The sequence below is a fragment of the Gallus gallus genome, chromosome 2, assembly GCF_016699485.2.
Source record: "Gallus gallus isolate bGalGal1 chromosome 2, bGalGal1.mat.broiler.GRCg7b, whole genome shotgun sequence".
Taxonomy (NCBI): domain Eukaryota; kingdom Metazoa; phylum Chordata; class Aves; order Galliformes; family Phasianidae; genus Gallus; species Gallus gallus.
This window is the reverse complement of record NC_052533.1, coordinates 116208359-116220987: the sequence shown is the minus strand read 5'-3', so window position 1 is coordinate 116220987 and position 12629 is coordinate 116208359. Positions and strand designations below refer to the sequence as shown.

The 12629-nt window shown below is 43.1% G+C and overlaps 1 protein-coding gene across 14 annotated transcripts in view; it reads left to right on the top strand.

Moving 5' to 3' along the window:
• The window catches only part of NCOA2 (nuclear receptor coactivator 2), a 192466-nt gene extending 185707 nt beyond the window's left edge, over positions 1–6759 (top strand). For all 14 annotated transcript variants that reach the window (XR_005856145.2, XM_025147995.3, XM_015282896.4 and 11 more), the window contains one exon: positions 2964–6759. Coding sequence is in view for 13 of the 14 variants with exons in the window: in XM_025147995.3 (XP_025003763.2) it covers positions 2964–2975 (12 nt within the window). In the remaining variant the exon portion in view is untranslated. The remainder of the gene's footprint in view (positions 1–2963) is intronic.
• The last annotated feature ends 5870 nt before the right edge of the window (positions 6760–12629 follow it).

Below are 12629 nucleotides of genomic sequence, written 5' to 3'. Positions count from 1 at the left end.
CAGGTAGGCTAACATATCAAAAATGACCAGAGAGCAATAGTGAGCTTCTGGCAGCAAGAGGCAGAGATCTGAATATGAAACACCGTAAGAGAGATGGTTTTTATTTACGTTGGCCTGTGACACACACTTTGCAAGAAGTTGTCTTCAAAAGTAATGAAAACAGGCAGGTCGAACCCATGATGTCTACAGGAGTTGCTTTATAACCTGCTTGAAGTTCATTCTTCATTTAATCACTTACTGCCACCTACTTGTATGCAGCTTTGAAATGAGAAATATGGATTTAAATCCAAAAGCAAAATTTAAAGTTTTCAACTGTTAGGGGGAGAAAAAAATGAGTAATAGGGGAAAGCAAAACAGTAATTGACTGCAGATATATTAAGATAAAAGGAAATGAAGTCAGGGGAGTAGAAGGAGAGTGGAATGGAGAAGGCAGTGCTGAGGAAGAGGTAGCCACCTGCATTTTATCCTACCCACCTCTTTTTACACACCTGTTTAAAACTTCCCAAAAGGAGTTTCTTGACACAGCTCATTGGTTCCTGTGAGCAGTGCCTGTGTCTGGGGGTGGAGGATCCGTGCATGCAGGTTTCTTCCTGCAGCAGTGTCATGGTCATTTTGGAGCTTAACAAAAAGGTGCAGTGTGTTCTGCTGTAGTGGAAGCTGTCCTACACCAAGGAGTTACCTTTGTGGTTTTCCTAACCAACATGTTGCTGAACCAGTTAGATGTCGTGCATTAAGAGAAGCCAAATGCAGAGAATAAAATATAGGGTACCGCTGAGGAAAGATAGGAGGAGGAGGAAAAGTCTAAAGGATGTTTGAAAAGAGACAGAAAAGATGTAATGTAAAACATTTGGACAGTTGCAAGAGAGGGGGGACAAAAGTCAACTGCTTCTGAAGATATTTTGTAAGGCTACATCTCATGGCACTCTGTGATTTTAGTTCTATTCTACTAATGCAGCTCTGACTGTGATGAAAATGTTGATGAGTAACATTTTATATGCACTATAAGTATCTGTTACAGAACTGTGACCTGTAATAGAGACTAAGAGCTACTACTTCTGTGCTATAAACTGTACTCCTATGTAAGATACTTACATTAAAGCACAAGCTGTGTAATTAGAAAGCTGAAGAGAGGATTAATGGGCTTCATCCCTTGACAGTTGTGGCATTAACATATAAAAGCCTAGAAATTAATCTGACGAATGAGAAACTGAGAAACTCATCAGGCGGACTGGAGAGGGTGTTCTCATTGTCTCCTAAATTTGATCTCAACAACTGGATTACTTAAAGGGATCCGTTCTGATTAGAGCTGAGTAACCAGAAAATGCCGTGGTATTGCTGAAATCCCTGTAACCATGGATGTCAGGTCTGAGTGTTTACTGTTCTACTCTGTGTCCTTAATACTTTTTCACTTTGTTTTATCATGTTATGGATAAAATTTTCAGAGCTTTTAGGACATGCAAGAATGATACTAAAGTTTCACCAAGAAGCTGTTTTTTAAACTAATTAGAAAACAGAATTTTCTGTCTTTCAAGGCTTGAAGTGCCCTTCATTTGAAAAGGTGGATGTAGCTGCAACTGAAATACTTAAGAAGTTTTGATTTTATGATTATTGAAATAAACGTATTTTTATTAATTTGATTAATGTTATTCAGTTGTAAAAGAAAATTTTTGCATTTGCTCTTATTTAGAAGTGAACACCTGCAGAATACTGCGTAAGCTTTGGTTTGTCAGATTGCGTCTTTGTTAACCTTTAGGATTTTTTTTAATGCTCAAGTTGTATGAATCAGTATAGAAGCAATTCACAGTAATTTTTCCCACTTTCCGTATTGTCCTGGAAATAATAATCTGCCAATTTCCATACTGTCCTCCTTGCTTTTGCTATATCTAAACAAAAGGGAGGAGGGAAAAAAAAATTCTAGAAATAGACTCGTGCCTTCTTTGTATTACTCCCTCCTTTCTATATTTATCACCCTACAAAATAGATTTTTGTCAGAATAGAAATACAGTAATAATGTTAAAAGCATTAAAGAGCATTTCTATTTGAGCCACTGAAATAGTGGAAGAATTTACTGAGCATCTCTGTAGAGATACTATTTGCTAAATGTCCACTCTAGGTACAACAGCTCGGACGTTACTTCCTTAGTCTGTGGGATGCTTTCCCAAAGTGGCTCTGTTTGACAGTGAAGGTGCGCTTCTCGCCCTTCTGTGATTGCGAAGAAAAGAGTGGGAAAGTCTAAAGGACTGTGTGGATAGCTTCCAGAAGATGGACAAATGGTGTTCACATGGGCTGGCAGAGAACCTGCTGCTGCCATCCCTGAGCAATGGGCCCTGCCTCCTGCATGGCGGGAGGCTGTCCAGTGAGGAGCCACTGGGTACAAGTGGGAAACAGCCCCTGGAGGGAAAAAAAACGTGGTTTCCAGCTAGATTAGCTCTCTGACCTGCCTGACCCCAAAGCCACATGGGAGCAAGAGTCTGCGGAGAGGCACAGGTTGCAGTCACTGGAAGGGGTGATCTTAAAACAACCGTGAAAACCACATCCTGAGGCTTTAAAAAAGTAATAATAATAAGAAGAAAGTACGGGATAATTAACTCAGTTGAAACCAGCTTGTCCTCTGTTTGCGTAAGGACATTGCAATAAGCATGAAGTAAAGAGCATCTCTGGGGGTTGGTAGTTGAATTTTTTATTTTTTTTTTTGCTTCCTTATTCCCCTTTTTAATTATGGTTTTTGAAGGAGAAATTGAATCAAGATGGCTGTTGCTTTTGAAAGTGTGCGTCTGTAACACTGGGATGTGTTACAGATACTTCAGGTGTGAGACTTCTCTAAAACCGTGTTGCCGTGCATTTACGTGGAGTCTACAAGTAGCAGACGATGCCAGGTTGTTACAATATCTGCAGTAGCTGGAGGGAATGAAGAAGCTAGGAACGCAATTAAACCTCCGTTTCTCCATCTCTGTTGTTTGCAGAAATACTGCTGACCCTGAGGGCGGTGTGGTTGCTCCTTTCTCCAGCTGAGCGGGCGCCCGGCCCCACACCCTTCCCAGTTGGAGGAGCTGCACCCATTTGTTGCGCCGCAGCCACGCCGGCACCCAGTGCTGCTGGGCCCAGCCCTGCCCTCCATGGGGCCTCGTCGCCGGGAGCAGCCTCCTCTTCGACAGTCTGAGGCTATAGCGTACAGACACTGCTCAGTCTGTTCACTGCATTCACCTTAGTGCAACTTAGATCTCTCCTGCGAAGTAAATGTTGACAGGCAGTTTTCATAAACCATGTCAGATTGAATGTATTTAAATGTATGTATTTAAGGAAAAAAAGAAAAAAACAACCATGCTCTTGTTCTGTTTCCGTTTAGTTCTAGACCTTGGTTTTTGGCTTTGTTTTCCCTGGCTTACTCATTCCGGTGCAAAGGATTCCGTTCTGTCTGCATACTGGTGTTTTAGACTAAGGCCTGCGTTTTGGGGTGGTGAGTGCACGAGGAGGGTCGGGACATGGTGCCTGGTGCACGTAGGCCTCTGAGGGGCCCAGGCCTCTGTGGGGCCCCTCCCGCTGCCGGCACGTCGGAGAGGACGGACCGATGAAGAAAACTGCACCGAGCAATTCTGAATGGGATTAGAGTTGTGTGAGAGATGAGAACTATCCTGTGAGAGGGCTGTTGATAAAGGGGCGCTTCGGTTGGGTTTTTTAGTAACACTTTTAATGCAAAGTCACGAGTCCAAAAAGACACGTTTGCTACATTCTTATTTAATTCAATTCCTAACGATCAGCAAATCCTGATTTTTTTAAGTGGCTCTCCTGACCTCCGTCATCTTCCTCTTCCTTCTAACGATGAAAAAACAAGTTATCCCCTTTATTTCCGTAGGTGTGTTTCCAGCAATCTGGGCGGCAAGTTAGGGTTGCTGAGCAGCAATGTTCAATGATAATGCATGTACTGATTATGGTAGTGGCAGAATTGGTGCATAATATCAAAGAGCTAAAGATACCTGCTTTAAGGCCTGATAATTCCTGATTCCCACCCCCTTAGCCGGGGGAATAACGATCCATGTAATACCGATAGCAGATATCACTACAGACTTCACCACTATCGTGTGTTTCTGATTATTTTAAAGCAGTGTGGACTATGAGGACGTTTTGTAAGGTACATAAAATCCAGTTTATATGTAAACAAGCAATAATTTAAGTTGAAAACTTAAGTGTTTTACTTGTATAATTTTTGTGAGATATACATGTTGTGAAGTTGATTCCAAATGAGGTACTTCAGTATTAAATTAGATATCTTCTTAGCCGTGTGTGTCTCCTGGAAAAGTGTTTTGTAAAGAATCACAATGCCTTGATTAGCCCTAATTTGTAGGCTTGAGACTTCTCATTTTCTAAACCTTGTGATTCTGCTCATAATGTCATTTATCTAACCTATATTATATGCAGCCACTGTAGGAACCGATTCTTGATTTTTGTATGTTTATATTCTTTCGTAACAAATCTTAGAAAAACTAACTGTTACTAAGCAGGCCACTGTTAGGGTGTTGTTGTTTTTCTTGCCCACTGTGGTTGGAATAATCTTTTACTAAACTGACATCAGTTTCTGAGGACTGGAAATATTGAGAAATTGATGTTTTTGACCTCGGTTTTCTTCCCCCTCACCCCTTGCCCGCAAACTTTCTAACCTGAATGCAAATTTTTGGATGTCATGCAAAATGCGATGCATTTTATGATGTCTCCTCAGCTATGCCTTTTGGGAGTAAAAGGTTTGCTCTGTTGCCGCTTAATCAGTTTTGTTTTATTTTTCAGGTGGGAGTGAAAATAGACGTTACTCTATATTAAGGCTGAGGGAAATATGATGAAGGTGGTTTGAAATAGGTTGTTTCTTTGGAAGGCATCTGTTTCCTTAATATGATCGGCAAGGAAATGTTACGGTGCTGTCAGTTTCTAAGGAGGGCAGTGCCATGATTCTGGGGAAACAACGCTTTTCAGCAGCCACCATTTTGCTGTCAAACTCAGAAAGAATATTGGGTCGGCCGAACCGCCCTTCTGTCTGTGTTCTGATGGAAAACCAAACTAGCCGTCAGCCCTGAGATCCGCAGCCTCATTGTTACACCAACATCCGCGTTAAACTTGCGTTCTGTATCTGACAAAGTGTTATTTGTACGAGAAGCGTCTAAATTGGAATGAGTCGACTTCATGCAACACAAAGTGTAGACGAGTTTTAAAATAATCGCGTTCTATTCTTTTTCAATTCCGAACCGTAACCTCTTCGGATAGATTATTCTTTTTCACAGTGGACAAGTGGAAATTTGTCCTGTTCCGTGACAGACCTGCAAACCCCCGCCATCGATAGTGATTATGATGCTCCATCGTCCATTGCCATTTGGAAAGAAAGGAGGTTGTACCTATCTCTTTGGCTCAGTTTGGGTTCATCGTGACTTTGTTGTCTTCTGACTAAAGAAAAACAAAAGTGAGTGAAGGAATCTTCTGATCATATTGATCGCTATAGAAACAAACAAAAAAAAAAGCCAAATCAATTCCCTTCATTATCAGTATTTTCATCGTGTATACAGTAAATTTGTCGGAGAAAGTACTAGGATTTTGTTTAACAGAACAAGTAATCAGTGTTCTACTTACATTACTAAATGTGAAAGGCGCATAATGTGAAAAATAAGCGTATATACATGGTCATACGGCCTGGTTAAGTGTTCATGTAACGTGGTAAGTTTAAAAAGTGAAGTGAGCTGTTTTGCTACAATGAATTAATTTGTATTCAATCTTGAGAATATTGTCCCACGCCGGTATCCCTTTGGGCCTATTAATTAAAAGCAATGTTTTTGCAGTTTATACAATACATTTTTTAATCTTTGTTGAAAAACGGAATTCATATGGGCTTAGCAGATGAAATGGGTGGCACAGCTCCACTCGCAGAACCCAAAGATACACAATCAGTTTTGAAATGCAACTTAAGCCATTAATTGTTGGTGTGAATTTAAAAGTTTTCTAGTATTTGTATGGTAGTATGCTGCCTAAGAGCAAAAGCATTCTCTGCACAAAAGAAAATTTACTGTAGTGGCTTTGATTTTAATTAGAATTTTCTCCCTGGTGTTTCTTTGTAGACTAAAACAAAATCTTTTAAGTTTCTTACTACAGGTAAAAGCTATGTGCAAGAACCTCAAAATGCTAAAATCTAGCATAATGCCTTAGATCTGTTTTTAAGTATTGTATATTCCTACATAGCTGTCTGATGTATTATATTTGTATAGTGAATTGTGTACAATTTTGGAATAAGTGCATCATCACTTAATCTTTATGTTGTTCAATAGAGATGATGGACACGTTTCTTCAAGCATTTACTGTCATTTAATTTTTTCCCTTTATGTCATTTGTGGGTTTTATTTGTACAGTTCATCATGAAGTTGCATCTGAGATGTGTGTATATGAAAAGATTATACAAGGGTAAAATTAAGCAATATATAAACTATGGTTCTTCAGGAGAAAGCTTACAGTGTTTCAGGTTGTGATTTATTTTCAAAGCAGAGTTAACTCTGAACATCACTTTGTTCACCTGCATTGATGTTTGTATTTCTAGTGTGAGCAGTTTATGCAAAGGTAGATATATTCAGAGAAATTTTAAATACATTTATGCAAGTTAATATTGCTTTGCCGATGCTATTTGCTTATTTGATGTTAAATAATGCTATTGTAAATAAAGAATTCTGTTGTTATTGCATCATTTAATAAATTTTAATGCCTTCGGGTTTTACATGGCTTTAGAGATTTCAACGTGTTTCTGTTGTGTCTTCATTTGTTCCTAACAGGGCGTAGGAGGCATCGCTAAAGCACTGCGGGACAGAGTAGTCTGCGGTTTTAACAAGCACAGCGGTCTTCCTCTGTTGAAGAATGTTTTATGTATTCCAACCAGTAATTGCTCAGAATAATTTCTTTTAATCATTCTGTTCATCACATTCATCACGTAGCTTAGTGTGAAAACAGATCACAGTAAGTACTTTCCTATATCACGACCCTAAACGGGCATCTTCGGTGACGGTTTGAGCAGAGGCAGACCTCAGACGGCACAGAGTAGGACTGAGCACATAGCCAGGGCCTGGTTCTCCCTGTTACGCCACACTGTTGTTTTAAGGAAGTTGGAAATGTATGGAGAGTTTATTTGAAAAGGATAAAAGCAGCTACAGGAACGGCTGTTCACAAGAACCATCTGCTGTTGTCTAGGAAATGAATGAGGGAGAACAGGTATTTGTGTCAAAAATGTTAGAAGCTAAAATAACTGTGATTATTAAGACTTCCAAATAGTGTCATCCTTTCACCATTCCACTGAAAGATTTCACCATTCTACCAAAATATTTTGATAAGGACTTGTTATGAGGGCAGGTAGGGATAGGATGAGGAGAAATGGCTTTAAACTGGAAGAGGGTAGAGTTAGACTAGATAGTAGGAAGAAATTCTTTACAGCGAGGGTGGTGAGATACTAGAACAGGTTGCCCAGTGAGGCTGTGGATCCCCCCTACCTGGAGGCATTCAAGGCCAGGCTGGAGGGGGCTTTGAGCAACCTGGTCTTGTGGGAGGTGTCCCTGCCTATAGCAGAGGGCTGGAACTAGGTCATCTGAAAGGACCCTTCCAGCCCAAACTGTTCTGTGATTCTATGAAAATAACAGGGCCTGTCTTGCAGTTCTCTTGGCTTGGCTTCATCGAAATGGTGGTGATCTTTGACTATGGAAAGCACTGATGCATAAGGAAAGCTGGGAAGAAGGATGCTTCTTTCTAAAATGAGGTCACAAACAAGTGCGAGAGAAAACACTTGCAAAAAGGAGGAGGAAAATTTCTCCAATTGGAAATATTGTTAAAAGTGGGTGTAATTATCCCCTTCTAAGTTATCGGTATTAAAAAGAAACGATGATTTTGACAACAGTTTCAGCTACAACTTCTGGCATCAGTCTAAACGTAGTGAGCTACCAAGAGCCTCCCAAGTTACTCTAACTCAGTGTAACAACAAAAGAGATGTGAGGTTTCCTTTTGAAGACTGTTTGAATCTTGCAGATGAGGCTTTTAAGGACAGAACCGGGATGGCCAGGGTGCCATTCCCAAGCTTGTTGATCACTGCTTCTGGTTCTCCACTTGTTATATCCAACATGGGGAGAGGCTGTATGTCTCACTGTGCAGAACAAACACTGCTTGGCATCACGCTATGGCAAGGGAAAATGGCAGCCTGGGCTATCTGCCCTCTGTCCTGGCTTAGCAGGTCACAAAGTGTGGAAGCAGAAATGCCAAGGCCCATGTGGGCCTCCTGACAGCCTTCAAATGATGTCCTGGAACAGTAAACATGATGAATTAATTATTGAGCTGGAGAAAGTAGAATACAGATAGCCCATGAACAGTTGCACAGGCTTGTGCATGTGACAGACTCATACAACTTGATTCCTGTTAGGCTTTAGCATAGCACTGATAAGTGTATATGAGCCATATCCACCGTGCAGGAATGCAGCTCCCACCAGTAGAGGCTGTCACTGCTGCACTGTGCTGTGCCCTCCAGCTATAGCAACAAAGTGCCGCTGCTCTGACCTGATCTAAATTACAGTTCTGTCATTGCTGCAGCAGCATCTGCAGCTGTGCCTGGCAAGAGTGCAGGCTGCTCCCTGTCAAAACCCATCGGTTCTGCTAAGAAAGGTATGGGACCACTTGAAGTCCCTACCGGGACTGTGGCCAAGGGCTGTCTGCTGGTTTTGCATGCACTGCTGAATCCCAGCTTCTGCTAAAGGGCTGTCCAGAGTCCAGCTGCTGGGTAGAAGAGGGAAGAGTGATGACAATTGTATGCATCCTTAGGGGAAAGAAAGGTAGGTCAGGAAAGGTCCACATGAATGAACCTGGGTGGATGGCAGCCCTTGAGAGCTGGACTTTGAGATCTGCTGCCGCTTAGGGACACGCTTTTGGGACATCCCTCAGCTGCCCACTGCTAATGGCAGTGCTGGTGTGAGATCTCTGTGTGCCCGGCATCATATTCCTTGTCTCATTCCAATGTGAGCCTGCTTTGGCACCTGCCAGTGCTAACAACCTCAGGCTCAGCCAGCATGGTGGGCTCAGGCTGCATGTGTGACCCAGAGGACCCCTCGTGTGTCGTCTCCTTCCCTTTGGTCTCTCTGGAAAGTCACCTTGGAGATGAAAAAAACACGGTTAATTACTTTGAGGGGATAAAGTTTCATCCTGTCCAGTGGCGCAGACTCCCTCAGACTTGTCTTTGCTGCACCCAAATGAAAGAAAACTGAAACCAGGCAATAAAAGGGAGCTCCCCTACCCCCAAAGAGAACTGCACAGTATTACCTGTATATGCCGTACACCTCCAGTGCCTACAGGTACTGACTTAAATGGAATTTTGGAGCAAAAGAATGATCTCTCAAAACAGTTCCTCAAAAAGGTACCTTTGATCCTGATGGACTAATGCACCGAAGGAACACCTTGGAGTCCAGGGGACCTAAGGCAGCCCAGTTTCAGGGGGATGTATGTTTTCCATAGGACGAGGCCTCCAAAAGAACAGAACCCCAAGCCAGAAGTCTGAGAAAGCTGCAAAAAGAAATGGAAAGGTCAAGTGAAGCATCCTAAGGGGACTGGGCCGCAGCTGAAGCAGAACGCGGTTTGCATTCTGCCTGAAACCTTGCAAGCATACATTGCAGTACAACTGAAATGTGGAGTGCTGTGTTTTATGCATCCCTCAGCCGGGGCAGAGGCAGCTGGGCAGGAGGATCCTGGGCCACGGCTGCCAGATGTAACCACTCCTAAGAACCTCCAGCAGTTTTGTAGCCAGCAGCCCACTGAGGTCTGAGTATTCCCAAAGCTATGCGTACGCAATCATGGGATGGCGCACAGATGCTTTGTTAATGCAGTTTGTAACCAAGCTTGTAGAGTGCTACGTGGGTACCCAGACGGACCTGTGCTAGGCAACGTTCAGACTGATGGGAGCAACTGGATTGGGGAACAGAAAAAAAGAGGGGAGAAAAATTGCTTACAGAACATTAGAAGGTGTGTAAGAGTCTCAAGGTGCAAGCCTGGTGCCACAAACTGTAACTGCGGGATGAAAAGAAGTTCATCAGAATACTTACAATGCCTCATGTAAGTAGCAGATCAGATCCAGCTATTGCACGAAGACTGCATCATTGAGATGCTGCTATACCCGATGATACAGCTAGTGCCAGAGAAGGAATATTAAAGCACTTTCATATGTTATTTCCTTTCTAGTTTATGCTCCACATACATTTAGGATTTATATAATTTATTCACATTTTCAATTCTATTGTTTGATGACCAGAGAGGGGCCGGTTAGTTCGTTGGTTGGTTGGTTTGTTTTCAGAAATGAAGCTTACAAGCAAAGCACTGTTCTAATTCCTGTTCCTGTCCTGGCGTTAGGACACATTTTCAACACAATAACTCGGGACAGCAGGAGCAGACAGAAAAGCTGCACACTGAACTGTGCAGGTGCTATCATGTTCGAGAGCACGCTTGTCATTTTAGATGGATTTGAAGGGCAGGTATGGGCACATCTTTGTAAATACGCAAATATAGCAACAGTTGTGGAGAATCATAGAACCGTAGAATGACCAAGGTTGGAAAAGACCCACAGGATCACCCAGTCCAACCATCCACCCATCGCCAATAGTTCTCACTAAACCACGTCCCTCAACACAACGTTTCGAGTTTTAAAGGGACTTTGGCTCCAAAGTCCCCCCAAACTCTTAGAAACTCTAAAAGGAGTTAATCCCCCAATTTGGTATCTCCTGATACCGAAGAGGGAGAGAGAAACTCACTTTACTGGAAAAGTGATGCAGAAAATATCCACAAATAAGACAGAATTCTCTCTGCATCTACCATTCCCAACCCAGTGGGGCTACAGAGAGGAAAGGTTCAATTTGAAAACCAAATTTGCAAAGGTTTGGGCCCAAACTGGTCTAAGATGCCCAAGCGTTGTTACCTCTTGCATTAATGCATAACAGGGTTACCCTAACCAGACAGCACTGCCTGTCACATCATGAGGTCTTCATGGGTAGGCCCACGCTAGTGAAGCACGCAGAATCTTTATCTCCTGTGCATGCATCTTGCCACTGGCAGATGATGTTCTTCTAAAATACTGTTAAACAGAAAAGTGGAAGGACTTTCCACATAGAGCTGAAAGAAGCCTGACCCGAACCCACCACTGAGGTCTGTCACTCCTTGAAACCAGGGGACAGCTCTGTGTAAGAGCCGTGCTGAAGGGACCCCCTTGGCTACAGGTCATTGCAAATACTGCAGTAAAATGCTGGGGCCTGCTCAACTGGGCCCTCGCTTCCTGGTGCAGAAGGGTCACACAGCTTCAGGTACAATGCGGAGTGCCTGAGCTGTTGCAGCAGAGCAGAGCTGGGTGAACTTCCTTTGATCAGCAGCAACAAACGCTCAATCCACAGCCTCACCTCAGCTCTGGCAGATTTTACGTAAGGTAGCTGAATTTTAAAAAGCCTTTTAGCTGGTTGGGTTGGTTACCAAAAACAGATTGTCATAGGATGAGAGGGAATGGCCTGAAGTCGTGCCAGGGGAGGGTCAGGTTGGATATTAGGAAATACTCTTTCTCCTCGGAAAGAGTGGTGATGCATTGGAAGAGGCTGCCCAGGGAGGTGGTGGAGTCACCATCCGTGGAGGTGTTCAAGAACCATGGAGATGTGGCACTGAGGGACGTGGTGTGTGGGCACGGTTGGGATGGGCTGACGGTTGGACTTGGTGACCTCAGAGGTCTTTTCCAGTCTTAATAATTCTATGATTATTTTCTTCTTAACTCAGGTGGTTGTCTGTGTAACAGTAAAATTGCTTCTGCTGTGTAAAACTGTGTTGTAGGAAATTAGAAACTGGAACTGAAAGGATAACGCTCAGAGGAGTAAAGCAAATGCCCTCAGAATTAGAACAGGAGCACAACGATGAGTCCTGGAGGTGTGCTGGGATAAATAAGCACTGCTCTGTTGCTAAAGCCAATAAGGAATTATTAAACCACATAAAAAACATCATCAGCTGAAGCACGAAGGGCAAACATGGATGAAGGGCAAGCGTGGCTCAAAGCTGTGACCTATTCTCAGCTCAATTCTTCGGGCCACATCCTTGGGTTACAAATGAATGGTGAGACAGAAAGGGCTCAGGTGGGAACGTGTGAGGTGGGGATGCTGAGCGGGCACTGTGGTGCGGTCCCACCCCGTGTCCCAAGGCTGTTTCCTCTCCAGTCTCTAAGCAGGGTAGGCAGATGCCCGCTCTGCTACTTTCTAAGCCATAAAACCATTCATCCTACAGGGGATTGTGGGTCACTGGGGATTAACAGCAAAGTGGTCCCAACAGTGCTATGTGCCCTTTTCTTTTCACGGCAGCATTTCATTTCTAAGGAGAAAGCAAACTTCTTTCTGCAGTCAGCACGCAAAGGCTCCAGCTAACCATGGCACTGCTTTTATGCTATTCATGCTGCCCACCTGAAGCCACTTCTGAAAGCAATACAGCATCACTTCGGCCTTACAGACAGAGGTCCGGAATGAAAGAGAAAAGGGAAAATGATGAAAAGCCAAAAAGCCCATACAGCCATACAGACTGAGGGACTGCCTTGAGAAAGCAGCAGAGGACTGCATTCCTGCCTCCTCTCC